The 26,623-nt window shown below is 36.6% G+C and overlaps 1 protein-coding gene across 1 annotated transcript in view; it reads right to left on the bottom strand.

The window, feature by feature from the left end:
• Positions 1-22,799: 22,799 nt before the first annotated feature.
• PXDN (peroxidasin homolog (Drosophila)) overlaps positions 22,800-26,623 on the bottom strand; it is a 94,903-nt gene continuing 91,079 nt past the window's right edge. The window contains exons 23-25 of the mRNA XM_010566755.1: positions 25,374-25,506; positions 24,035-24,148; positions 22,800-23,390 (exon numbers count right to left, since the gene is read on the bottom strand). Coding sequence (XP_010565057.1) covers positions 23,268-23,390; positions 24,035-24,148; positions 25,374-25,506 — 370 coding nt within the window. The 3' untranslated portion in view covers positions 22,800-23,267. The remainder of the gene's footprint in view (positions 23,391-24,034; positions 24,149-25,373; positions 25,507-26,623) is intronic.

Here is a 26,623-nt window from a genome sequence, read left to right as displayed (position 1 = left end):
AGTGTCTCTAAACTGCTGAGTGATTTTAGATCCTTGAAATTTTGTAGGCAACCAGAGGAGAGTTTAAAGAGCGTTGCATCTTTGCCCTAGCACTGAAACATCCAAAATCCCTTGACACGTAACTGATTATATGCACTGAAAAATAAACAGGACCATATTCCACCACGGTACTTTTGAAAAAAATTAATATTTGCAGTAAAACAGGGCAGAAATAAATGTGAACCAGGGGTCAAGTATTTTTTAATTTTTTTTTCATTAAAGTGCTTAATCAGACTTTAAGTGCCTAATTTAATCACCAAAGCTTGGGCCTAAAGCCATTTGCTGAGTAAAATCCAAGTTTAGAACATAAATACAACATTCTCGCATAATGCAGCTTTGATCTAATGACTAATAACAAGGAAGGATTCTTGTTCTGTTACTCCCAGAACACAAATGAAATGGCCTTTGTGTTAACTTTCTCTAATCCTGATTTCATTTGTATGTCTTGTAAATCTAAGAGGGTGAGACAAAAGTAATTACAATTCCCTTAGCTTAAGGGCGATTTCTGGTTTTGGATCCAGTGATTTTAAAAAGGGTTGAAGTGACTTCTTTTCTTCTTCTTCTTCTTTTTTTTTTTTAAAGTTTCTTTAAAAAGAGAGAATGACGAAATGGAAAAAAAATGAGCTAACGAGATGGCCAGTGCTACTTGTTGCTTCTTGTGAACTTGTCTAGAATTCAGAATGCGTTTTTCCTTAAGAGAGGAGATAAAGTCTTAAATAAATAAAGATAACATGGTGTCAAGCTACTGGAATTGTACAGGCTCGTAGAGCAGCCTGCAAAAACACTGTGGAAGAATATGCTGAATGTCTTTCTAGTCCCTATGGTAACCACTGGAGCAATAAGTTGTTCTGAGGACAAGTGGAAAAAAATGCTATGAGAAAAACAGACCCTGACTACAGCAAGGAAAAGGCATGATCTCTGCAGCCTCCTAGCAATAACGTACACTGTGATTATAACTTTAAGTATGCAAACAGAGATCCAAGTGTCACAAAGGGGCTGAAAAATAAAGAGCTGGCCCAAGGCTCTGTGGTTTTATGATGGGGCTTGAGGTACAGAGGTAATTTTCAGCCTGTAATTAATATTTCCCTGCTACTGCCAAGGCTTCCACAGACTAATCTCTGCTCTTTCAGGGTTCCTAATTGGATATCCTCTGAACAAAGTCCCATGGCTCTAAGTAATACAATGATCACAATAAAATTACCACATAGTAGCAGTTCTCCAAATACTTCCTAAGCACTGTAGGTGGCTCTGCTGCTGTTCCTTTATTTCCTAAGTTCTCACTTGCTCCCACAACCATCTCATCATTTCGCTCAGTGCCCAACATCAATTATCTTCAGTGGTGCATCCAAGCCACTGCCAGGCATGAGTGGGATTTCCTTACTCCAGGGCAGAAATACCTATGTCCATCAGCATAACATATCTGCAGCATTCCCATCAGAGCTCACTAAGCTGAATTTCTTGTCACAGCAATATCTTATGTGAATTTACACAAGAGAAAAATATGAATTGCTCATAATTGAATGTATAAAAGATCAGCTTTGTATACTGAAGATAGGGAATCATGCTGCTTCTGCTGTAGAAATATCAGAGACCAGGAAGGAAATGCTCCTGAGGAACATGGGGGAAAGGAAGAGGATCTGGAGCATGAATTTTCAGCACAGAATTGGAGGAACTAGCTGGGAAGATGAACACCTGGCATAGTAATTGAAGTTCTTAACATGATTTTACATTTGAACATCATATCCATGACAAACATTTAAAACCATGTATGTTAAATACAGTTTCTAAAAACATATATTTATACTGCAAAACATATAAAAATGTCACTAGCATACAATGTATTAATAACTGTAATAGTGAACAGTTCATAGCCAGATAAATATTATACCTTATTTTAATCATTGTCTAAATGACTGAGCAACCCACAATGCTCAAACTAGCAAAATAGTCTTTTCTGCCAAATACATGATTGCATAAAAGCATTTTCTTGCATCTCACTCTAAAGGTCAAAGAGCTCTCTCTTGCAGCTCACCAGAGCAATGACTGCCACTGAAAGGGACTCTTCACGTTATGCCTCTGATCTAGGAAACATTTGCTCTGAATACAAATTTAGAAATACTTCACCTCATCATTCTCAGCAGCCATTGCCCCTTGAAATATCTCTCTCCCATTACTTGAAAAGCAGGAAGAAAAAAATCCAACATATTTAGTTTGTTAAATAGAGAAAATATATTCTTCCTTCCTGTATACCACTTCCAGAATTTCAGCAACAGATGTAGCTGAACTACCAAAGCTTCTGAGACCACAAGGGTTGCAAATTCCCGTCCTCCTGCCCTAGGTAAGGTAAACTGTTGTCTAGGCAGTTTTTGACTGGTATCTCCTAGGCAGAAATATGTGTACATGTGCTCCACAACACAAACGGAATGAGCTGGCCACAGATCCAGGACACATGGAGCCCACGGCATACGTGATGCACAGATTGACCTCTCTGAGCAGAAGTGTACATTTGCAATAGGTCTGGTCCATCTAAAACATGAGCTATCAGTGAACCATATGCACAACACAGTTAATACAGCAGTCCCAATATACATACTGCACTACTAGCCTCCATTGTAGTAGCTATAGTTAGTGGCTAACATAAGACAAATCATCCTCACAGATCCCTGTAATCCTCAAATTCCATTCAGATAAGATTTTCAGGCGAAAAAGAGGATGTATCCAGGACATGCCCATGTCCATCTGGTAAAGAACTCTACTTCTAGGGAATATTAACAGCATGTACCAATTTGGTCTCCAAATCTAGAAATTATATTTTTCACCTCTTATATCTCATGAGGCAGAAATTTTCAGTCATTTTTGTTATTGTCACTCTTATCTTGACTCAGGGAATGCAAATCCCGCCTGCTTAATTTTGCTGCATTTATTTACTTGCCAACACTCCTTCTCTCTCATTGCAGAACACAAGTGTCAGAAAAGTCATGGCCGTGAAAGAATGCTGTTAGCAGCGGCAGGAAGAAGATGGATGGAAGATCCAGTTTTGACAAAGCTTCAAAGTAAGGACATATGCACTCTTGTCACCCTTTCATCTCCTTTCCCCTTTATCAAAACTCATCTCTTGCTACTGTTAGCAGGAGGCTCCAGGCATCCCAAGCATCATGAAGTCTGTCAGTGTACCTTATAAAATCAGTGAAAGTCCCTAGGTCTGCAGGGCCATGGGGGAATGAATAGCGTCACTTCAATCACACGAGCACATAATTAATCAGACAGTAAAAAAGTGCTGGGCTTACCAAGTTGTACTCTTTCTCCAGTTACGCTGGACTCTTATCACTTGCAGGAAACTGTTGGGAGAGCATGACAAAAGAAGGGAAAGAGCAAGGATTATGATGACTGCAAATATTGAACATCCTGGGCTGGGCACCCAATTCAGGTATCCATGTGAAGGGCTGTTTTTCACTCCTGCATATGCTGAGGGAGAGCCTTAAGGAAGCTGCACAAAGGCAGACTGAAGATCATTGCTCACCCCTGCCACTTATTTCCTGGCCAAAAATAGGAGAGGAAATAGTGAAGAATATAAATAAGGGAAAACAAATACAAAAAGACTGAAAAGAGGTTCCAATAAAACAGAAATTGGAAACAGGAATAAGTTAAAAACAAGAAACAGTCTAAATAGAGACAGGCTGGCAGCAGTTCAAGCTATGGGACTTAAAATAATTTAGACAGTCACCTTTAAAAAGAAGTCATTAAAATGCCTTCGGCTGTATCAACAACTTAAGCCCTACTATACAGTAAAACCTCTGTTTCTCTTTCCTTCTTTTCCCTGTTTTCTCATGCATCTTGTCATTTCCTTCAGGTCCTATCCCTCACAGATAATTTTCTTCATGTTCGGAAAAGTATTATTTAGACTACTTAAAAACATTTTTTTAAATTATACTGATAAGCAATGGTATTATTCTGGATCTTTGACAAGGGGTGAACTTATTTAATACAACACAATTGTTTAACATGATATTCTTACTGTATCACAGCTCAAAATAATAACAATACAATTAAAAGTGTAGATACTTCTGAAGAGATAAAAATGGTTAAACATTGCCATCTATAAAGGTGAACAAATAAGAAAAACTAACATATGAAAATTAGGTTATCAAAATAAAATGGCCTGGTGTCCTTAAGGGGAACTTTTTTGTTATTTAAATGGAGATTAAATGTTGTTGAAAACTCTTTAAAAAAAAACTTTTATAGGATGCCCTGTCACAGAAAATATGAATAATGTTGGCTATGTCCCAGGTAGAAACAAGCTAAAATATCCACTATGAGGTCATAACAATTTCCCAGGACCTCTTTGAAAATGTGAAGTGTGTCACAAGGGGGATTTTCCTGATGAAATAATGTATAAATAGCCTCAATAAAGTAAGCAAGGGAGTTAATTCTGGCAGAAGGGATCTGCTTTGAGTTACTGAGAACTTGCTCTCTCCTAATGTATCTTTTGCTGACAATTTAAATCAATGAATACTACAACTCAAACCACCAGAGCAGAGTAAAACCTGGGACTGGTAACTTACTACCTCATTCCCAGTCATAGATCTTGGGCTGCCAGGAACCTCCTCTGTCCCTTTTTGGCTCAGCATAGGACACCGTTCAACCCATCTGTCTACCCCACTGCCTTCTTACCCCTTTACACAAACATACACACAGAGGAAAATCTAGCTACAGCTAGCTAGTTTAGAAAAGATAATTTGTTCCAAGCTGTTATGTTTCTCAAGTGAATATCAGATGAATTCATAATTGTGGGAACTCTTGAAACATTTCCAGCTTTACACAACGTGTTTGTTTTAGGGCTCCGGTGACGTCTGTAATGTGTGGGTCTGCTGAGATTTGGAACAGATGCATTATTTTCCTCAGCCACCTGGAAGAAAGTAAAATATTGAGAAAAGCTGGTTTATAAGGACTCCCTGGTGTCCACAAACTGGTCTGGTTAATAAGAGAGAAAATATTTCTGATTTTTTTCAACTGCAAAACAAATGGCTAAACATATAATTACTGCTTTCTTTCAAGGAAATAAAAATGTCAAGAGACTTGAAAGGCTTAAAATTAACACACAGTAGCTTGCCTAGTGTCCCATTTTGGGGGGACACTAAGGATTTGGAAATGTGTTTTTCAGACCTATCCTGCAAACCTGAAACTGAAGAGACCAAAACCTCAAACCTGTGTGCAATTCAGTGTAAACTAGACAGCTTTAGCAGGAGTTAGAGGAAATTCAGGAGGTTGTTTTAAGTTCTTAAATTCTTTTACTGGGGAAAAGACACACTTGAAATATAAACTTGAGGTTGAGAGCAAAAGATCTCTGCCAAAACAAGTGCCCAAGTTCAAATGGCAGCCCAGAGAATGGGTTTTTATCCAGACAGAGGGATGTTCAGCTTGTTGCAAATGTCCTTCAAATTAACAGGCAAACCTCTTCCCATACACAGACATCACCAGCCATATCGTTTGCTGGAGTCTTCCTTCGCTTCCCCTCAATGCACTTAATTGTGGCAAAATAGTTTGCAATCTCCATTACCTCTTTTGAAAAACAGGCATCTGACTTGATCTTTAGGCTGAAAAAAGGAAGCCTGTCCCCCACAACGCCGAGCCTGTGAGCAGACTGAGTGGACGTCATCTACCAACAGCCACTCTGTAGTTGGAGCAGAGCCTCGGGCAGGGATCAGGAGCGCCTGAGGAGATCCTGCTCAGCTGCAGAGGACTCACTCACAGGGCTCCATTTACTGTTCTGCTCACAAACAGTTGCATGGCCTCAGAGTGTCAGTGGTGGCCTCCATAATGTGAAATGCCAAAGTTGGCTCAAGATGGAGCTTCTCTTATGTACCTGTCATTTCTTAACAACTGTGTATAATGAATCTTCCTACCTGCAGAGGCCACAGGTTGCTACAAGAGAATATCAAGTTTAGCTGCAGTTTTCTTTTGTCTCTGCGTTTTAGAGATTGAACGGCACTGATTAAAAGATGATTTTGCAACAAATATTTACGCATCACTAACAAAACTCTTGCATTGTTCTTCTGTGTTGGCCATTGCATAAGACAACTCTTTACCACAGTCAGTTCATCTCATCTTTGAAATATCGTGACATTTGCATGGCAAGTGCTGTGTAAAGGGATTAATGTGAGAGAAGTAGTTGGCACTTCTTAAAAAAAAATAAACCAAATAAAATGTTTCTTTTTCAGCCTGCCCTCTGCAAAGTGAGCTAGAGTATAAAGACATTAGCTATAATACTAAGAAAATAAAATATGGCATACATTCCTCTCCCCTCACCCCCAAAAATCTAAATCTTCATTATCTAGCAATGTATAATTAGCTACATCTGCAAAACTGCATTGCTGCATTTGAAAATCCCAAAAGTCCTAGTGCAATTTCTAACAGATGTATTGCTGCTCTTACACAAAGGGGAATAATGGTTCGATCAGCTCTTCAGCCCACCAACCACAAGAAATACATCAAGTTATATATCCAACATCTGGTGATGATATCATGTCCCAGTTTGTTTTCCAGCATCTTACATGGACCTAGACCTAGGTCTGGCTGTGAAGCTCAGCAGAGAATTGCACGACAGTTCACTTCTTACTGCATTTTCAGAAATGCTATGAAATGTTTCATTGAAATGATAATGTATTTATGAAGTCTATTATTTAGTGAGTCATTTGTCATACTTGTAATATGGAAATAATCCAGGTATCAGGTTGACAGGAAATGTCTGCTTATGTTAGACTAAAAATTGCTCTGCTGGGGCTTGTTGACATGCTTGAGTCTTCCAACTAAGCCCAACTTGGAGCCAAAGTGGGAGTGAGATGAGCAGACTTGGACAAAAAGCTAATGGGAGTAGAAGGATTAAGATGAGGAGTTAAGGATGCAGAGGAGGAAAAAGAACAAGCAACCAAGGTGGCAGCACAGGAGAGAAGGCAAGCTGAAGGGTGCATCAGGGAAGTGACGGCAGGGCTAGATACAAATAGACATTGTCAGCTAACGCAGGAATTACATAGAATTGTAGCCTTCAAGCAGCTCACATAATTGCCACTTACACCAGGCATCATCTAGTCCATTGGCTTTTAGATGTCTAAAAATTACCACCCTTCAAAACTGATTGGCCTCATTGTGCCAAATTTTTTGAAAGTGCTAGCTGGAATGAGCTGAAAGTGTTTGGGTTCTTTCTAACAAAACACTCAAGTTTGCAGGTACGGAGCCTGCTATTGTTTTATTTACTGTCATACAGAGCTTCATTATCCTGATCCCTTGGAGTCAACTGCATGTCAGCATCACTGCCCTGCCTTACAATCAGCTGTTCTTGCATTTAGAGCAGCCTGGCCTTGGGATAAAGTTGTTCTCAAGTCACTACAGGATTTTGCTGTGAATTTTCTCTGTGTTCATTCCATGAACATTTAATAGTAGACAACACCTAGTTCTCTCTCAGCCGCTCAAGTACTCCTCTGCCACTTTACAAGTCACCAAATTACTATAAAAGCACTAAAAAAATAAAGTCTCAGTAGAGTTTTAAATTAAGTGTTAGCAAGTAGCTGAAAATTAGCAGTAGCATGCCTTTTCTCAGTTATATATGAAGGAAAATGCAAATTCACAGAAGTGATTGTTTTAGAAGGATGGCTAAAGTGTATGCTCAGTGCTGTTCCTTGAAACACGGAATGGTGCTTTGGACTCCATGGCAAATGGAATATAAAGTCCAGTCAGGGGTGATATTTAATACTTAACCTTATTCTCAAGGTGACCCTTCCGGTTAGTGTATGTTGCTCACTGTTCACCATATTCTTTTTCATACATCCCATTTTCAGTTTCTTAACTCTCATTATGCAGTATATTAAGCTTAATATCCAACACTTTGATTTCAGATGTTTTTGCAGGACCCGAGTACCTTAATAATAAATATTTATTTAAGGAAGTTCTTCAATTTTAAGAGAGTTACTTTTGAATGTTATCAAATTATTAACCAGCTAATGTGCTGATTTCTGTAGATTCCTAGAACCCTCACACTTGCAATTTGGACCTCTTATTTACCCACAGGCCAAAAAGTCACAGTACCCTGTGACCAATCACTTTGGGCATAAATGAACATAGATGGACCATAGATGGATCCTGTTTAATGTCATTAATGATCTGGATGATGAGGCAGAGCGCACCCTCAGCAAGTTTGCAGATGACACAAAAATGGGAGGAGTGGCTGATACACCAGAGGGTTATGCTGTCATTCAGAGGGACCTCGTCAGGCTGGAGAAATGGGTCAACAAATCAAATATCCAAATTATTTGCTTGAAAGAATACATTCCTTTATCTGATAACCCTCTTCCTCTTAAACAGCAGATTTAGATCAGCTATCTATATGCAAAGGTCTGTTAATTTTTAAAGACATCCTGCTTCTCACAGAGTTAGGGCCATGCATCTCTTTGGCAAGGTCCCACTGATAGTTTCAATACTTACCTACAGAAATTATTATCCTGTGTTAATAATAAAGTAAACCATTATTTCTATGAAGGGCTTATATTTTTGCAAAACAACATCAGTATTGTAAAAAGAATTGCCCATGCTGCACTTTGGGAAGGCCAGTGGGGACTACTGCACAGGTAATAAAAATTAGGACACTAATGCTGGTTTTCATTTGCGGATGTCTTATAAAATGCTGTTCTACAACATGGAAATGGGAACTGTGGAAACCCAGTCATGCGATGTGTTTCATCATTAGAAAAATAGACCAGCATAGTGACAAGGAGTTTTCAAAAAGATTTAAAGGTTGGACTGCTTCTACCTCATGCTTTCTATTATAACAACAGCATGCTTATTCCACCATAGGGTACATAAATGTAAAATGCCCACTGAGCAAGGCTAGAATATCACTCCTAGAGTCTTGAATACTATTAGACATCACCTAAGCAGAAAAAAACCCACAAAACCCAGCACAAACCCCCCCATCCTAACCTGGTCTCCTGCAACTGTAGACTCTTCTTTCTTGGCCTCCAAGTACAGCCTGACAATCTGTGGTGTTAATGGAAAGACCCTTCAGTTCTTGCATGAGGCTACTAGAAACATGACCTTTGTGATCAAAATCCAAATCTGAAGCAAATTCTAAAAGAACAAGAGGTCAGTGCTTAATCCTTATCTAACAACAAATTTCTGAGATGCCCAAAATGATGTCATTGTAAGATTTTTGATGTGCTATTTTTTCTATCACAGTAAAAATAATATTAATGTTTTTATTGAACTGTAATAAAACAACTATGCTGGCAATTTTAAAAATAAATAGTAAACACCCAGACACAACAGCTGTTAATCATGAAGAATTGTCCTTCCCACAGAACTGGTCTACCCAACACTAAGGCAACTCTTTCTTGTGGGCCCTGGAAACATCCTTGAAAAACAGAAAACTTGGATTATTTTACGGAAATGTGGAAAAAGCAAGCTGTGAAGGTCCAGAGTTGTAAATAAAGGAAAACCTGCATGGTATTTCACCTTTCATGCCAAGAGGGTTTTAGCTCATGTCTTTCTCTGACCATAATTTTAGTGGTATTTCTCATAAAGTAGCCATCTTCAGACAGATTTCCACTCATTTGAAAAATTCTGTATCGATTCAGTGTCTACTATTGTACACAGTATTTTCTGTCAACAGCATCTAGATGACTAGAAGGTTGTTTTTCCTACTAGGGATATATATTAATATAAATTTACTTTTGATGTTACACCATCAAGCAGTTAACAGTCATTCAGAAAATTTGCCACAGTGTGACAAGATCACTGGTCATTATCATATGAATCTTTTTGTAAAAACACCCAGGCAAATGAGAGAAGGAATTTTAAGACTGACAGAGAGTAAGAGCATATCTAGGAATTGCTTTGCTTAGTTTTACCTCTGCTCAACTTTCCATAGGGAAATCTCTAGTTGAACTTCTTAAATGGAATTAAAGCTCTTAACCCCTTTTGGAAGAAGGGAATGAAAATGTAATTCATGCCTATAAAGACAGAGGTATCTTCAGTCAGAAGAATTTGAATTCAGCAGTGGAATGAATTAGTTAGCCTGTCTCTCATCCTTCATCAGATGTGTTTATGAAAGGGAACATCTCTACAACTTTATCAAGATGCCTGTGATGCAGAACTTGGAAGAAATAAGCGGCCTACTGCGGAAGAAGATTGGACATTGCGTGGCTGCGGAAGCTCTAGTGTGTTGAAAAAGTGGAAGCATGTCTCATCTGATCCCATGTCTGCCTGGGAAAATTTAAGGAAGGAAAAGATGACAACAGGCTGCAAAGTCAATGTTTTCCAGATGAATTCAGGCCTGAGATTGTCTGAAAAAATATAAATTCTGATGAAAGATGGGCTTGAAGACTCCTCCAACATCTCAGAAAGTTAAACTGATGAAAACTTAATTCTATCTGCTAGCAGTGCCAACATGCTTGTGTATGTCTCGTCTGACAATGATGATTTAAGTTCACTGGGGTTCAGTGAAATTCTGGGATGTTCTATGATTGTTTTCAAACTATATTTACTGACATTTTTCCTTCAGTTTCATTTCGGCTAGGTAATCTGAGGTTCAAGTGATTTCAGGATTTATTTTTAAGGGTATAGGCTATCTGACAGGAATTAGATATGCGTAAGTATAGTCTCGCTGTTACTAACTCTTCACATGCCTAATTCCATGCACACAAAAGGAAGGAAGAAAGGACAGAGAATGTCACTTCCAACCCTTAATCTCCTCTGCAGAGCAGCTGGTAGGAAATGACAGGCACCACAATGCCATTATCAGCCACTCTCAGACCTGGAAAACTTCTATGATAATCAGATCATCAAGACTCAACCCCTTCTGGTTAAAAGTTCATGAAGGTGTTGTAAATGGTAGCTTTTTCTTCTTTTGGTCAACCAAATTCCTATTCAGAATAAAGGCAAAGATAGTAAAAATGAAAAATAAACAGAAAGGGAAATAACACAGAAGAAGGAACAACAGTAAGCTTTCTCTGAAACATGACAGACCACTAGTGAGCTTCAGAAGATTTTAAAAGACTTTACAGAGGCCTGCATTATTATGTCTTTTTTACAGATGGGAGACTTAAATGTCGAGAGATTAAATTAATTGCCCAAGCATGCTGAAAGCTAATCCAAGAATAAAACCACCCTGTTCCTTATCTTCAAGGCCATCCTGCCTTCAATTAACTGTTCAAGATTTAGCCAGACAATGGTTAAGAGAGGTTTTTCCCTCTTTCTGGCTTGGTCCAGAATATTTTTTAGGATCAAGATGTCAAATAGTGTCAATGTAGAATCCAGCAACTCTGGAGACAGCAGGGCCAGCAGCTCCGTTAGCCACATATCCTTTCTAACCATCCAGCAGTCCAGATGGTTTCTTTTGAGAACTTCTGATAAACAATCTCTACAAACATGTTGCAGCCAAACCCTTTTAAATTACTCATTCAAAACACAACCCATTTTCATGTGTTTAACAGCAAAACCTCCTCCTGAATTCCATTTAACTGCTTGGGCTAACTCACATCTTGACTGGAAGTGTTAAAAACCATTTTCTCTCTTTCTTATTCTAGTTTGGAGAATTAATTCTACCTCTGACAATTACTTAAAAAAAATATTTTAGTTACATCATTTATATAAAACGCATAAAATACAGGATATTGTATACAGACTGCAGAGTACTTCCAAACAGCACATTTCCACTTCTCAGTACACAGGTCTGTGCTGACTTCAGATCAGGGAAACAGAATTGTAATAGAGAACAGAAAAGCCAGTTACTGAAAAGCAACTAAAATATGGATCAATATGTAAAAAATGCTTACGTTAATATCAGATACCGGGAAAAAGACTCCTAATCAGGATAATACTGTCATGTTAATATCATTAGCAAAGGAGTATACAATTTAGTAACACAGTAATAGCAACTTATCACCTAAAAAACCCCCACATTTCAAATACTGCAGATAGTTCTTACACCATGGTATTCCTTTCACAAAGAATGGAACTTTCTAGATACTGATAAATAAATCAGCATAAAAATAAAAGCAGGTATGATGTGGTTAGATATGCTGCAATTCTTGCAAATAAGCAATTTATTATTTATTTATTTTTGTGCACCCTGAACTTAATGTTGTGGAAATTCTACCATGAACTGAACAGATGAATCTCTTCAGTTTACTTCAGGGATTATTCCCCACTTTGAGGAATTGAATAGAGTTGCTCAATGCTCAGTAACCCTTTTTCTCCTCCAAAACTGCATTCTATTTAAACCACCTCAAACAACCCCTTCCTTCCATTTTTCCAAATATTGCCTTCAAAATAACTGAATTGTTGTCTTATTTGGTCACTTCACAATGGTCATTTGGCAAAAGCTCTTTTAACCTCCCTTATGAAACCAGTCCCTGTGGTACCATAAATGTTGTTTTTCTCCCAGATCCACTCCCTTCGACAGAATACTTTGGAAAGGACTTTGGATCCTTTTTTTAGGTACAGGGTCACCAGTGTCATGTAAGAGAGAGGCATGCGGACTATAGATGTAACTAGATAGGCGTAAGAAATACCATATGCATCATAGAAATAAGTACATGTAATCATTGCAGTCACAGAAGACTAACTCATAATAATATAAAATATTTCATAATTAAAAGAAAATACGTGTAATAAAGGAATACCATATTCAGTGGAAGTTTCCTTCCTGCCTACAGCTGCAAATTCATGTATTCCATAGAGACATTTTAACTAATTGGCTCTCAAGTTTACAAGACAAAAGGGAAGTATGGTTTTTCTGCCTGATTGCCAAAGATTTTATTCAGGGCCTGAGAGAGAAATGTTTTCATGTAAGTCATGATCCTGTGCATGCTTCCTTGGTGTGCTGTGCCAAGACTGATGTAACAAGCTTTGGGAATCTTCACTGAAGACCAAAATGCGCTGAGAGCTGAGACAGCAGCCATTATCCCGACAGTCTGGCAAGGTGCCTAGGAGAATTCGCTATATCTGCTGGGAGAGTTATGGATATTCTCTAAAGAGTGAATGATTTCCTGAAATCTAGCCAAAAACATGTAAGTTAGTTTTTACACGGATTTCAATTTCATTTGTAGCTAGGCACTCACAGGGATGGACCTTGTGTAATAAAATGACCTAGAAAAAAATTAAGAATTATTTTCTAGGGTAATGTCACCAAGGCTTTTATTACAAAATGACAAACCTGATGGTCTCCTGTAAAAGGAATTCCTTTAGTGAAATCCTGTCCTTAAACTGTAGTCACATACTATCTCTAGCAATCTAATTAAGAAAGATTTGTAAGTAAATTGGTTATACATGTTCCTTCAGATACTTCTCTTTTCAGGAACTGCAACTGTTCTGTTTATTCAGTTCTGTTGTACTGGGCACATGTGTAAACAAGCAAGAGTCAGGACGTGGGCCTGGGAAGTTACAGAGGATAGGATTTCTTCCTAATAAAAATATATTGTTCAGTGCTGTTGTATTGACCTGTAGTAGACTGACATTATTGAAACTGATCTCCCAATCTTTTATCTTAGACACCAAATTCCTTCTCCCTCTTAACACACAAAATCCAGAGCTACAGGAATATTATTAGATTATTTGGGGTGCAATCCTGGCCCAACGAGGGTCCTTCCCAGGACCGACCATGCAGTGTTGATGACATTACCACATTGGCTTAGCAGAGACAAGATTCCAGCCCCGTCTTTTATCTCCTGTTAACAGATTTTTATGGAATTTCAGAATGAAAAAAAAGCCACCTGGCTGGAGGAAGATAGGAAGGCAAAACAGAAAATTAATGGTCCAGTTAAGGAAGCAGTTTCTACAGCACTTTTGCGAGAACATACCTTATTAAAATCCTGAATCATAATGCTTGAATTTTCCATAATCCCAAAGGAAAATTAAAACCCATGATTTTAAAACGGCTGAAATGAGCTGGCACAGTCATTGCTGTCAGCTTTCTTCAGACCAGACTTAGTACTACTGTCTTGTTTGCTTTGCAAGAATCTGTGACAGTAACACTACATCATTTTCTATAAAGTCTGGGATGAACAATCTAGTTTGTTTTCTAGTAATAAGCAGTCAACCACTCAATTTTTGATTTACAAAATAAAGGTGTGATTGTCGTGGTATTTGCATTTTCTTTTTCTATTTTGTAATACCCTTTTATTTTTACCATTTAAAGTAGTAAATAATAATAAAAAAATACCATGCAAGAAACACTTCTGTGTATAAATATACTAATATTTCAAATAATAAATATTATGGGTTTTAAGGTGGCCATAGTTATATACTACTGCTAATCTGAATGCTTCTAGAAGACAGGTAAGATGGTTTGCAGTGTTTCTAAAGGAGAAGCAAACCCATTATCAGTAATTCTGCACAGAACAGAGAGATACTCCTTTCTATCCCCTTGCAAACAAGTAATTTTCACAAAACCCACCAAGACCGGTACTTGCAGTGTTAGTCTCAACAGAGATACCAAGGCTTGAATGAGCTCAGGTCTTCACCTGTGTCTGAATAATTTTCCAGAGCCGTGGTGGAGTTCACTGGCACTAGGAAGTTCTCACATCTGCAAACCAAGCTGTTCAGTAGGCCAATAAGGCATTTTATTTTCCAGTGGTGCAAATCCAACACTAAAATATGCAAAATTCCTGACCACAGCTATAGCTTAATGTAGCCCAAACTCTTTAAAGTTCTAACATAAACATTTTCCCCATCCATATTTTTCTGCTCTTTCATAAGTGTGGGTATTCTTGTTTTAATTTAATTTAAATTAAAGACAGAACTACAGGCTGCAATACAGACAAGCTTGTGGCCTGAAAGGGAAAGGAGAGACGAGATTAGCACTAGGAACACACAACCTACACAGTGTGTTACTACAGTGTAAATCCTGACTTTCTTATCAAAGCCTCTCTCTCAAAGCTTTCATACTTTTAAATAGTGCATCAAGAGTGAAGCAAACAGCAGCAGATGGGGAAAAAAAACCAGCGACTGTCACCAGACTGTTCCCTTTTGTGAATAACTTCTCACCACAGAAAGCAAGCAGTAGCTCAGCCTTTCTTTATTTTTCCTTTACTTTCTTGCTCTCTCAAGTGTGATCAGTCATACTTGGCTGATTTTTGCTACAAGGAATGTAAAAGAGAGGGATTCACCTGTAGCTGCATCAGAACATATATATCAGATTAAATAATTTGAAACCTTAAGTAAATTACTTTCTAAAATGAAAATTAAAATAATTACAGATAAATCTGGATTGCTTTCTTGACTGAGTTTATCTGATTAGTGTAACACAGCTAAATGCAAAATCACGCATGGGAGAATAAAGAATGTGATTCCTACTAACAAAATTAGGGGCTATAAAGTAGCTAAAAGCAGCTTCAGGATCTGACTGAATTTGAATTCTTGGTGTGATACAGTGAATAAGAGTTATCTTAAACTGTGAATGTGCACCCATAAAACTGGGTAGTTTTTAAAAAAAGAAGTAAGAAGCATGACCTATTTTGCAAATAAAAGTGAAACTAAGGGTCGGGATGAGCAGTACAGTAGCTGAATACCTGCACATACACACATAAACTATTGTAGTCTGAAATTCTTTGTGAGAGTAAGTAAGCCACTATTACAATTTACATTATGGTGATGCAGAAGTAACATTTTAAGATTTTCCATCAAGACTGCATGTCTTTTTAAGACAGTATTGAAACACAAGACAATGTCTTAATGTAAAAAACACTGGATGAATTGAGTTTAACATGCTGTGCAGATGCTAGACAAGACTGCAGTGACTTCTCTGGGCTTTAAAAGTCTATTAATCTAGAAGCAATAGGTAGGCGCTATGCCCCTTTTTGTCATTTCCAATGTGTGAAACCCTTGATCTTAAAAAAAGTAAAAAGTGACATGTTTTCTGAATACATCTGCAGTTCAAATGGAAAAAAATACTAGCAGCTTGTGAGGTAAGATTTGGGGTAACAATAGCATTCCACTGCAAAAAAAAGAAAGAATGTAAGATGAAGGTTTTAAAATCCACATTAACATCCGCCTGCACCAGAAACAAGCTGTCATTTTCTGACCTCAAGGCAGCTATTGTTTGTTATTGCCTGAATCGATTGTTGATATAAAGGAAAATCCAAATAATCCCATGGCAATCTTTAAATACTCTCAATATAAGAGAATAGCCTGGCAACAAGTAAGGCTGTATGCAATCATGCCAAGCCAGTTCAGCTGAAAGAAAACATTTATTCCACTCCTACAATGTCTTCAGTCTGCTGCACTGCATTCAAGAAGGCCCCTTCTACAAAGCCTAATTAGAAAAAAAAAAAAAAGTCTTCCTTTCCTGTGACAGCATTTGAAGTTTTAAATAAAAGCATAGGTTGCAAAATAACTCAATTTCACCCAGAAGGAGAGAAAACCCCTGATTAAAACAGCTTGAGTATTCGTTCAGCAACTGGGATTGGTCTCTGTATGAAAGCTGCCACACTTGCCTCTCACGTGTAGCAAGAAGATGGCTTTCTGCAGGAAGATTGACTTAGGAAAGAGCGAGCCCTCAAACTGGTGTCTCCTCGCAGAGTTCCTCAGAAGTGTGAAACCTGTATTACGGAAATGTGTAACAGACAGTGCCAAATCTGGCACTCAAGCGCAGGAAAAGGACAGGGACCCCAGTATGCCCCTTTGGCTAACGTTTCTAACTGGCTGACTCTGAACCCTCCTCCGAAGCGTCCCATTCAGGCCTCTAAGTAAGTCCTTGCTCACCAGCTAGGACCTGCCACTCTAAGGGGTCAGGCTGATGATTTGCTCCAATAAATTTTTTGGCTTGTAGTCTTGACTTCATATTTAAGCCCCTTAGCTGTGAAAGCATGGAGGATGAAAAAAAACAAAAGGTGGTCTTCACTGAAAGAGAGGCAAAGCCTCAGAGTGGAGGTAAGGGACTGAAAGCCTGCTTTACTATCACTCAGTAGCTGGTCCAATAAATGGCAAAATTGATTCCCATTCCCTGGGGGCTCTCTATTGCAGTCTTGTATATATGTTGCTTTGGTATATTTAATGAGTTCCTATATTCTGATGAACTGTTGCATTCTGCCTGAAAAGAAAGTCACAGTACTTGATGAAATCTTTCTTTTTTTCTCCCCACTAAAACAAAGCAATAGTTTCTTCTCCTTTCTCAGGACAATTCCTGATTATGTTTTTCCCTCTGGGTACTTTTTTCATTCTAATCTCTATGAAAAGAGACATGAAGCACTTTAGTGCACTGATCCTTCAAATGGCTGCGAGCCAGGTTAACAACAGAAAATATCTCATAAAGATATAGTTATAGAATCATAGAATGATTGGTAGAATCATGGAATGGTAAGGGGGACCTTAAAGATCATCTCGTTCCAACCCCCCTGCCATGGGCAGGGACCCCTTCCACTAGACCAGGTTGCTCCAAGCCCCATCCAACCTGGCCTTGGACACTGCCAGGGATGGGGCATTCACAACCTCTCTGGGCAACCTGTTCCAGTGTCTCACCACCCTCACAGGGAAGAACTCCCTCACATCTAATCTAAATCCATCCTCTTTCAGTTTAAAGCCATTACCCCTTGTCCTATCACTACAGGCCCTATTAAAAAGTCTGTTCGCATCTTTCTTATAAGCTCCCTTTAGGTACTGGAAGGCTGCTATAAGGTCTCCCCGGAGCCTTCTCTTCTCCAGGCTGAACAACCCCAACTCTCTCAGCCTGTCTTTGCAGGAGAGGTGCTCCAGCCCCCTGATCATTCTAAGTAGGTAATGGGATTTATTTCGTCAACACAGCAACATTTTTAAAGCATGTGACTTGTGGGAATGTAAAGTTGTATCACTGAAGGAGGCATCAAATAGACACAAACATCTTTACTGAATGCAACGATTAGGTTTATTCCTTTATCACAGGAATTGCTGTTCTGTTCCATTTCTGAATCTAAACAGAGATATTAAATTCATAGCTTTACAGCTAAACACAGCTAGCCAGATCTTCTTCTAACTTAGATATATTTGATCTGTATTCTGCTCCGTCTGTTACCAGGCTGGAATGCTAAAGTGCAGTGAAAGGACCATTCATAACACTGCTGGATGGACAGCAAAGATGTTGGGCAGAAAAGGAAAAGTGTGTTGGAGGTGCAGAGGTTTCCTTGCCATGTCACAGCAGGCTAAGTGTGAAAAAAAGGAAAGAAAATGAACTATTGCATGAAACTAAGCAGCCAGGATAATTGCAAAGTAACAGTCTGCTATTGCTAGCATGTCTGCTTTAAAATACGCTATTAGCAGACAACACTGCCTTTTCATGACTCACTACAATCTCCTGACTAGGTACATCATAATGCAAAGCTGGTTACGACAGTATTAGTATCTAGTAATTTATTACATATTTAGTAATTCATTGGTTCCCATTAATTTTAATAAGGATAATGTTGTTTCATTCCACTGGGAGCCTGACAAACTTTCAGCATGAATGAGATATGTGCATATGCTCATATTGGTATTTTTTGTTGACGTGTTCTATCTAACAAGCTTTTTGTCACACATCTGATCTCATTTTTTCTTGTATGTAATAAAAATTAGTGAAATGAATTCTGAAATATACTTCACGGAACCCCACATTGTAGATGGGAGATACCATGAGAGGACTGTAAACAGTCTTTTTTTCTACTGGTAATTTTATTGTTCTGTTATCCTGTATATGCAAAACATTTAATCTATTTTAACAATACAACAACAGAATAATGCAGAAGTTTTGAGAAAATTAGTCAAATATACCAGCTTTTGATACCTTATTCAGGTTTCCAAATTAAAGCCATGGAACAGTCCCAACATGTCTAAAAATCTCACTGCAAAAAATTCTGATTTGGTAAATACTATAGGAAAAAAGCATGAAACTAGTAGGGGATTAAAAAGAAAATATAAGCAAAAATATTTTACATCATATAATGACATAATACTATGGCAGCAAAACAAAGTTACTGAGTATGGGAGGTCATTCCCTATAAAAACAACTTTAATCATACTGCGGCCAAATGATTCTTAGCTGTAATCAACCAAAAGGAATAAAAGTCAATTTACTCAGTTTATTTAAAATATAACTGAATCTTTCTCAAAATATATGAGTCCAACAGTTTTATTCTAAATGTCTAAACTTCGTGGTTTGTTTTTTTTTTTTTTTTAATAACTGTTGGCAAACTTCTTGGCAATTAACTGTGTTGAATCCTGGCTGTTGTCTTGTTTGGACTAACAGAAAGTTATTTACTGAAACTAAACCTTCTTTTCAAATCTCTGCCTGTTTCAGTCTAATGGTAACAACAACAAAAAAAGCATGCATTACTCATCTAAGTTACTAAAAAAATGTATACCAGTACTTTGTCTAACTAATTTTATCTGAATTTGGAGAAAAAAAATAGTCTGATTGCCCTAAAATTTTTAGAGGATACTGACCGAATACTACTCATCAACATTTTGGAAGAGCAAGAGGATATTTCAGCAGCCTGCTGGAACACACATAAATGAAGCTATTGCAGTTCTGCTTTTCTAGATTTGCCTTATGCAATACTCAAAGTCAAACTACAGTGAGGCACAGTTAACTGCAACCTGAAAACGATTCTTAACTCTGTGCCTTGGAGTCCATCTTTAACTTCTCCCATTTCACTGTAAGGCAACTTAGAATTATATTCATTGCAATGACACTGTATTACAAAAATGCTTTACTGTATGAAGTTGTGAAGAAACAGATGACTCTCAGGTGGATCTAACAAAGGAGCTGACCCAGTGCCCTAGATATCCTAACACCTCACCAAAGGATGAGAGTAACTCATCATGTGTTCAGCAGTAATTCATATCCCATGATGGAGAAACAAGATGAGGTAAATAAGAAGATCTCTTTTGCACAGAAGACTCATTTTGAGCTGAGATTGCATGAACCTGGATATCCATTTGTGAAACAATGTGGATAAAGAATGAATGTAGAATCAAGTGCATTGGAAGGCAAGTCATGACTGGATATATTTGAAGATGTGAAGAAAATGTGTAAGAACAGGCTGTATGTAAATATTTTGACATTCCCATAAAAAATGTGGAAAAAAAATGTTCAGCACTAAGAGTTTTCAAATACACATTTGTGCTAAGAAATAAGTGTATTTTTAAATATCCTCTCTGAGTCTGCATGTATTTTTTTCCCATCACCTAGAAGAGAACAGTGAATATGTATTTTAATTCTATGTGTCATAATATTAAAGAACCTACTGAATCTACATGATTCATTAGCTCATTGCTTAGTTCTCAGATATCTTGATCATGAAAATCCTGCACAAGTAATATGGATTTTTGATAAAAGCCTACTGGAATCATCAGCAAATAATCTAAACAATACCTGTATCGAGAAGAAATCACTTGGAATTTACTTGGAAATGTGGCCCATTTTATTTTAACTGAAAAGCATTCATTATACAGTGCAAACAGTTCTTTGGTAAATTTACTGATTAAAATAAAAACAACAAAGACTTTGTTTTAGGCAACATTAAAAAAGAAAATAAATATGTAAAATTTGCAACATATTACAGCAATATTCTCACAGTGGATACTGAGGAAATGGTCATCTAGCCATTGGCCACTGTTTCAGAAATGTTAAAATCAATGCTGATTCTGCAGACACTGCAATAAAACTGAATTAGTACAACCCATGACTGATTACATTTTAAACTGTGGATAAAGACCTGTTTTTCCTGAATGGTTTATAATCAGATGGATGGCAGAAAATAACTCAATATTACACTCGTTTAAGCATATCCAGACTCCTAAGCCCATTTTTTTATATACCATATGAATAAACAGTGAACAACGAAGAAAACCTCCCACTTTACTCTGGAGGCTGGAAAAAAGGAACAATCAGATATAAGGTACTATTTTATAATGTATAAATGGAAACTCTCTTCTCCTATACGTGGAAATCTTGAGAAAGTTTATTTAATATAAAATTGGAATAAAGAATGCAAGTAGTAACCAGCTGGATGTATTACTGCCTTATTTAACTGTTTCGACAGTTAAATTATATTTGGTTTAGCTCTGCAATCCTTCCTCTTTGAGGAATTCCTGCTATAGGTCAATGGGAGTTCCATCTGAGTTGGAATTACAGGACGAGACATGTGGTTTGGACTCTCAACAAAAGTCAACAAAATACCAGAGTATCAAAGAAATACAGGAATGACAATCTCTAGGAACCATATGATACTCAAACATGCTCGCCACACACAATTTCTAAAAGTATTAACATAGAAAATTACATAAATCAAAACGTTGTATATAAAATCAATTAAAATATTCTTAAAAATATAAATTGTAGTTCCATGTGTACCTTTACCACACACCTTTAACACAGCACTCACATGTACATATTGCTCCTACCATAGTATGAAACAAGTTTCTGTAGTAAGGTTTAAAGATACACCAAAGTTTGAGTGTGTGTCACAGTATCAGTTTATCAAATTAGAAATTATTAATGTTAGTAATCAGAGAAATTATGTGCCAAAATATTATAGTGGAACTCTTATTGCTGTGCTAGGTTAGTTATTAGATAGGTATTTGATCTACCATGCAATAATTAAGTATTCAGTCTGTTTGCATAATCTGAAATGTTTATGATGAGAATATTTTGTGCAGATTTCTTTGATACCCAAATCTCTGTTCCCTAAATTTGAATAATAAACTCAGAAGGCAGTAAACTATATAACTAAAGAATAGCTCTGGTTCTAGTTAGTCCTGACTTAGGACTTAAGGACAGACAGAGCCATAAATTCTAACATATTAAGTATTCAGGGAGAGAATCAATTCTGAATAAACACAAAAAAGCTGTAAAATGAGGTATGATAGTTGTCCTTCACTGAATATAATATATAATTCCTGGTCAAAAATGTGCAGTTTATATTCTAAAAAGTACACAACTTTGAAATGCTAGTGTAGACATATACTCTATAATGTTGAACATTTATTAAATGGGAAATAAAGTCCATTGGCAGACCATTTTTAACATGAATGATAAAAATAGTGAGGTAAAAATATATATGCATTAGATGAAACTGGAAAAAACCTAAAATATCAAATACCTTGTCAGAAAAAGTAGTCAATCCACAATTAATCATGATGCTTGAATTTGATTGTTCTTTTTTTCAACAAACAGTGCCACAATATAATCCGGAACATATGTCGATTGACAATATGCACAATGAATCAGTAGGAATCTTTGTACACAAAATGGCATGTGACATCTTTTCACATTTTCAAGACAGGGCCATACAAATACGTGAGCTGATCCGAGCTCAAGAGAAGCATGCTTTAAAACTGGACTGGATGGTCATGTTACAATGATTTAAAATAAATGAAACGAACAAAAAAAAAAAAAGGTTGCCAAGCAATTACATATGTTTTGACAAAAAGGATTATGTTCATTTTAAGATCAAATGCTACTCTGTCACGTATGTTTTCCTAGAATGAGGAACACTGTCAATTACATCTGTAATATACATTCAGTTGCTTTTTGTATCTTCCAATTACATTTATTTTTATTGCCTTACTAATTCTAGTTTTTTCGGTTTGAAAATTTTGATTAATTTTGCTCCTTGAATTAATGAAAGAATGTTGAAAGGTGCCATGTAGTTTTCTTTATTTCCTTGCTGGCCAGGCGCAGAAATGATAGTGTGATTCAACAGAATTTCCATGCACAGGTGTTTGCAGAAACTGGCCCTCTATGGCATTGCTTTGGGCACAGTGACCTTGTGTTTTCCTTTTCCCTGCATTTACTAAATAATAACAAAGAGCTAAATATCAAGTCAGACTGGTACTGAAAAGGGATAGTAAACTTTTAATATTGCTAATTAAAGATAGGAAACAAAGTGTTCATTTTAGAGTAAGTCTTAGGCCCAGTCATTTTGGGTACCTAAAACTACCTGACAGTGTTCTCTTAAAGTAGCACCAGTTTGAGTTTGTCTAACCTGAGAAGTTTAACACACAATTAACTTTGACCTGTTTGCTAATTTCCCTTTCATTCATTTTTGCATTGTGATTACCATCATGGGCAGAAAATAAAATGATACATTATGTTATACTGTTACAGCACCATTAGAATATTGTAAATCTTCATTTCTTGCTGTTAAGACTGTAGTTACCTGGTTTTGCCATCAGCAGGCATCAATATGATTTGAGGAGTATGCACCCTAAATTCTTAAAAAGCAGACTTATGGCTTCTTTTTATTGATATTTTGTTTTAGGCAGACTGGACAACAATCTCCTTTAACCTTCACAGGTGCTTCGCAGTCAGCCGGCGGGCATGATTCTACAAAACAGGTAATCTGACCAACCTGTGTCAGCAAAAAAAGTAACAAAACCAGAACATACTTAGCTACATGTTCCAAACAAGAAATACCTTTTTCATATTATTGAAGAACACATTCTCATTCATCCTCTCTAAGATCTTGGCTACTATGATTAATTCCACGTAGTTTATTTCAGCATAAACTTATATTGAGAAGGCTCTTTGTATTATACAATCTTTAATGGAGCAGTATACCATTTTATCTAATGCTGAGGCATGAAACTCTGGGATACCAAGTACTGACATATTTCTTTTACTACCTTTTAAAAAAATTTCACCATGATAAAAGAAAATTAAAATCTAGCTCTAAGTTAGATAAGCTTTTATTGATTTTTTTATGCATTTTAGTAGAGTTTTTCAAGAAGACTCTCACTTTGCAGTTAATTTTGCCAGTGCAACTATACATCAGTGAAAATGGAGATACAATAAAAGTATATAAAGGCTGGATTGAAAACCAGTGTCAAGGGCAGTGATACCTGAACAATATTTTTTGCACCAAATAACTGAAGATCCATAAAAAAACAATTAGCAACTATGACCCAGATATTAGCAGGCACAAAACTGGAACTGCTGTTTTAGCAGCAGAACCTAATATAATTTCTATCTCAGAATGGACTTCTGCATACTTACTTTGCATTCACACACAGTACAAGGGTCCCTTTTCCAGGTTTCATTGCTGGAATACGATTTACCCTTTTCATCAGTGCAATCAGTTTTACTGAGGCGCGATTCAAGTTTTTTAATCTGAAAACATTAAAAAAAAGTTAATAACTGAATCAAAGAAAGGTTTTTATTTGTGCAAGGTATTCTGTCTTTTCTCTTATGCTACATAATCCATGATTAATACTTGTCTGAGTTTTTCTTCTCACTTCTTAGTTTTCATAACGCTAAAAGATTGGAAACAGGTAATATGTATGGAACCAGCCTTTCAAAAGAAAACTAACAGAAGATACATCTTTCCATTGGAATATAAAACTAGAGCATACAAAGAGAAGCAAACTACATGTGACATATATGGAAAGACAAATCTAAACTTTAAAAAATGTCTGAATGTAAAGTGGGTGAAATAAAAAACCCCAAACCTTAATTAAAAATGTGTGCTTGGATTTTTTACTATCTCTATTTTTTCCCTAATGATGAAAAAAGGAGTTACATGATTATTTTATGTTGCTGATTGTGTGCTTCTTGGAAACAGTAATTAGGAAGGCACAGTTTTTAATAATCCCTCAGTCTTCTTTACATCCAACAAAGACAGAAGAACTGACTGAAATGTAATAAGCCTTTACATCGCATTTCCACTGTCAAAATGGGAGCACTGAAGATGAGTACAACAATGATGACATAATACCATCAAAGATCAAATTAAGTTACTATGCAAATAAATATATGATTTGTATCTAGAAATTACATGGAAAAGCTGCAAACATTTTGGCCTACTTTGGATTTTTCTGTCCTGTATGGTATACATTTTCAAAACGGAATTCCACTGTGGCTGAGTTATTCTGAATAAAGAGTTTCTTTATGCCACAATGTAAAAGTCTTCCTTAAGTGATCTAGACCTTAACTATGTTCATAGCTGTAGTCTGGCATATTACTTCTTATGAAGTCTACATTTTAATCACAGTTTTACATAGATTCCATATATTTCAGGTAGGAAAAAAAGATTTTATTAACTATACAGACAAATTTTTAGAGAAAGACTAATTCTATGTTTAGTATACAATGGTTACACAAGGCTTCAGGTTCAAAAGTCAAGAGGGTCTAATTGTAGAATATTTCAGTAAGATTTCAAAAGAACATAGAAATAAAGAATAATAACACACCATGTTCTGTGTTGTGTTTTGTTTGAGATAATATGTGGTGTTTTTTGGTTGCAGTGGATGTCTAAATATTAAAAACGTAAGAGTGATGTTAGGAAAACATTATGAATTAAATCTACAATTAGAAACTATCCATTATAGCCCCTTACCTGGTTTCTGAGGCCTGAAATAGTTTTTTGCATTTCCAAAACGAATTCTTTGAAGTCATTCACTGCGGGCATGTTTGTATTTTCATTAGATGCTGATGTGGCATTACGAAAATATTTACTCTGTTTCACAGAACTGCAACAAATGAATGCCAAGTCAGGATATTAATCTAACTCATTTTTATTTGGCTAGATATTTTAGAACACTTAGCAAAAAATGTAAAAGAAGAGCAACCAACAAATGTAGCAACTGTATGAACCACAACAGCACACAAGACCCACTGGGGCTGAAGACAGAGTCAGGTCAGGTGAGCTGTGGATTATTGTTAATATCACTAGCAACAGGGAATTTCTTCTACTTAGAAAAATAATGTATATATTTCATGCAGGGGGACAAACAAAGTTGTCATCAGTGACACTGTAGAGTATCACCTTAAATTCACTGAGATCTCTCTTGAGCCTCCAATATGAAAGCAGACAAAAGTGAGTCTTAAAAAAGTGTTACTTCCAAACATGAAATGCACATTTCGCATTCAGATTCATAGCTTCTCTCTCTATACCCCCATTAGCAAAGTGTGTCTTTAAAGAAATATGACTTTAAGAAGGAAAATTTGGGTTTTATAAATAAATGAGAAGTACTTTTAGATATGAACATATTCCTGTGTCCTATTTTAACTAACAATTTGAAATCAATACTGATTATCATACACAAGATCTACAGTCTTTTGTCTATAGCACTTTCCAGCTGTTATCTGATAAGAGATGTACAAGACTGAATTGTGTTAATCTATTCAAACTGTTGAGGGGCAACAGTTATCAAAGGAACTGTCCATAACTAATAATATATTATTTGGCACCACTTAAGAAAACATGTATTCAAAAACAAGGATAACACTAATTACTAAAGTCACTTATTACATTAAGATCCTTGAATCCACACAAGCATTCCTGTTTTGTTAGCATGCCTTCTCCAGAGCTAAGAGATACCCAAAGAATGAACTGGCAAAGAAATCCTCTCTCATATAATAGGGCTCATGATTTATAATCTTCTTGCATAAATTAAAACAGCATTTATTGGCAGGTGTTCAAGCTACTTAGTTTCCCATAGTTTTTCATCTAAATTAAAGAAAAAGAACTCTAAACAACATAACATGCCAAAATTCAAGTAAACCAGCTGCTATTGTATAACAAAAAGTTTAATCTTCCCCACCTGTTCAAGTTATTGAAAATGAGAAGAAAAAAAGGAGAAAAAA

The sequence above is a fragment of the Haliaeetus leucocephalus genome, unplaced genomic scaffold, assembly GCF_000737465.1.
Source record: "Haliaeetus leucocephalus isolate CR32 unplaced genomic scaffold, Haliaeetus_leucocephalus-4.0 Scaffold217, whole genome shotgun sequence".
Lineage (NCBI taxonomy): Eukaryota > Metazoa > Chordata > Aves > Accipitriformes > Accipitridae > Haliaeetus > Haliaeetus leucocephalus.
Note: the sequence above shows the minus strand (reverse complement) of the source record. Positions and strands in the feature narration are given on the sequence as shown.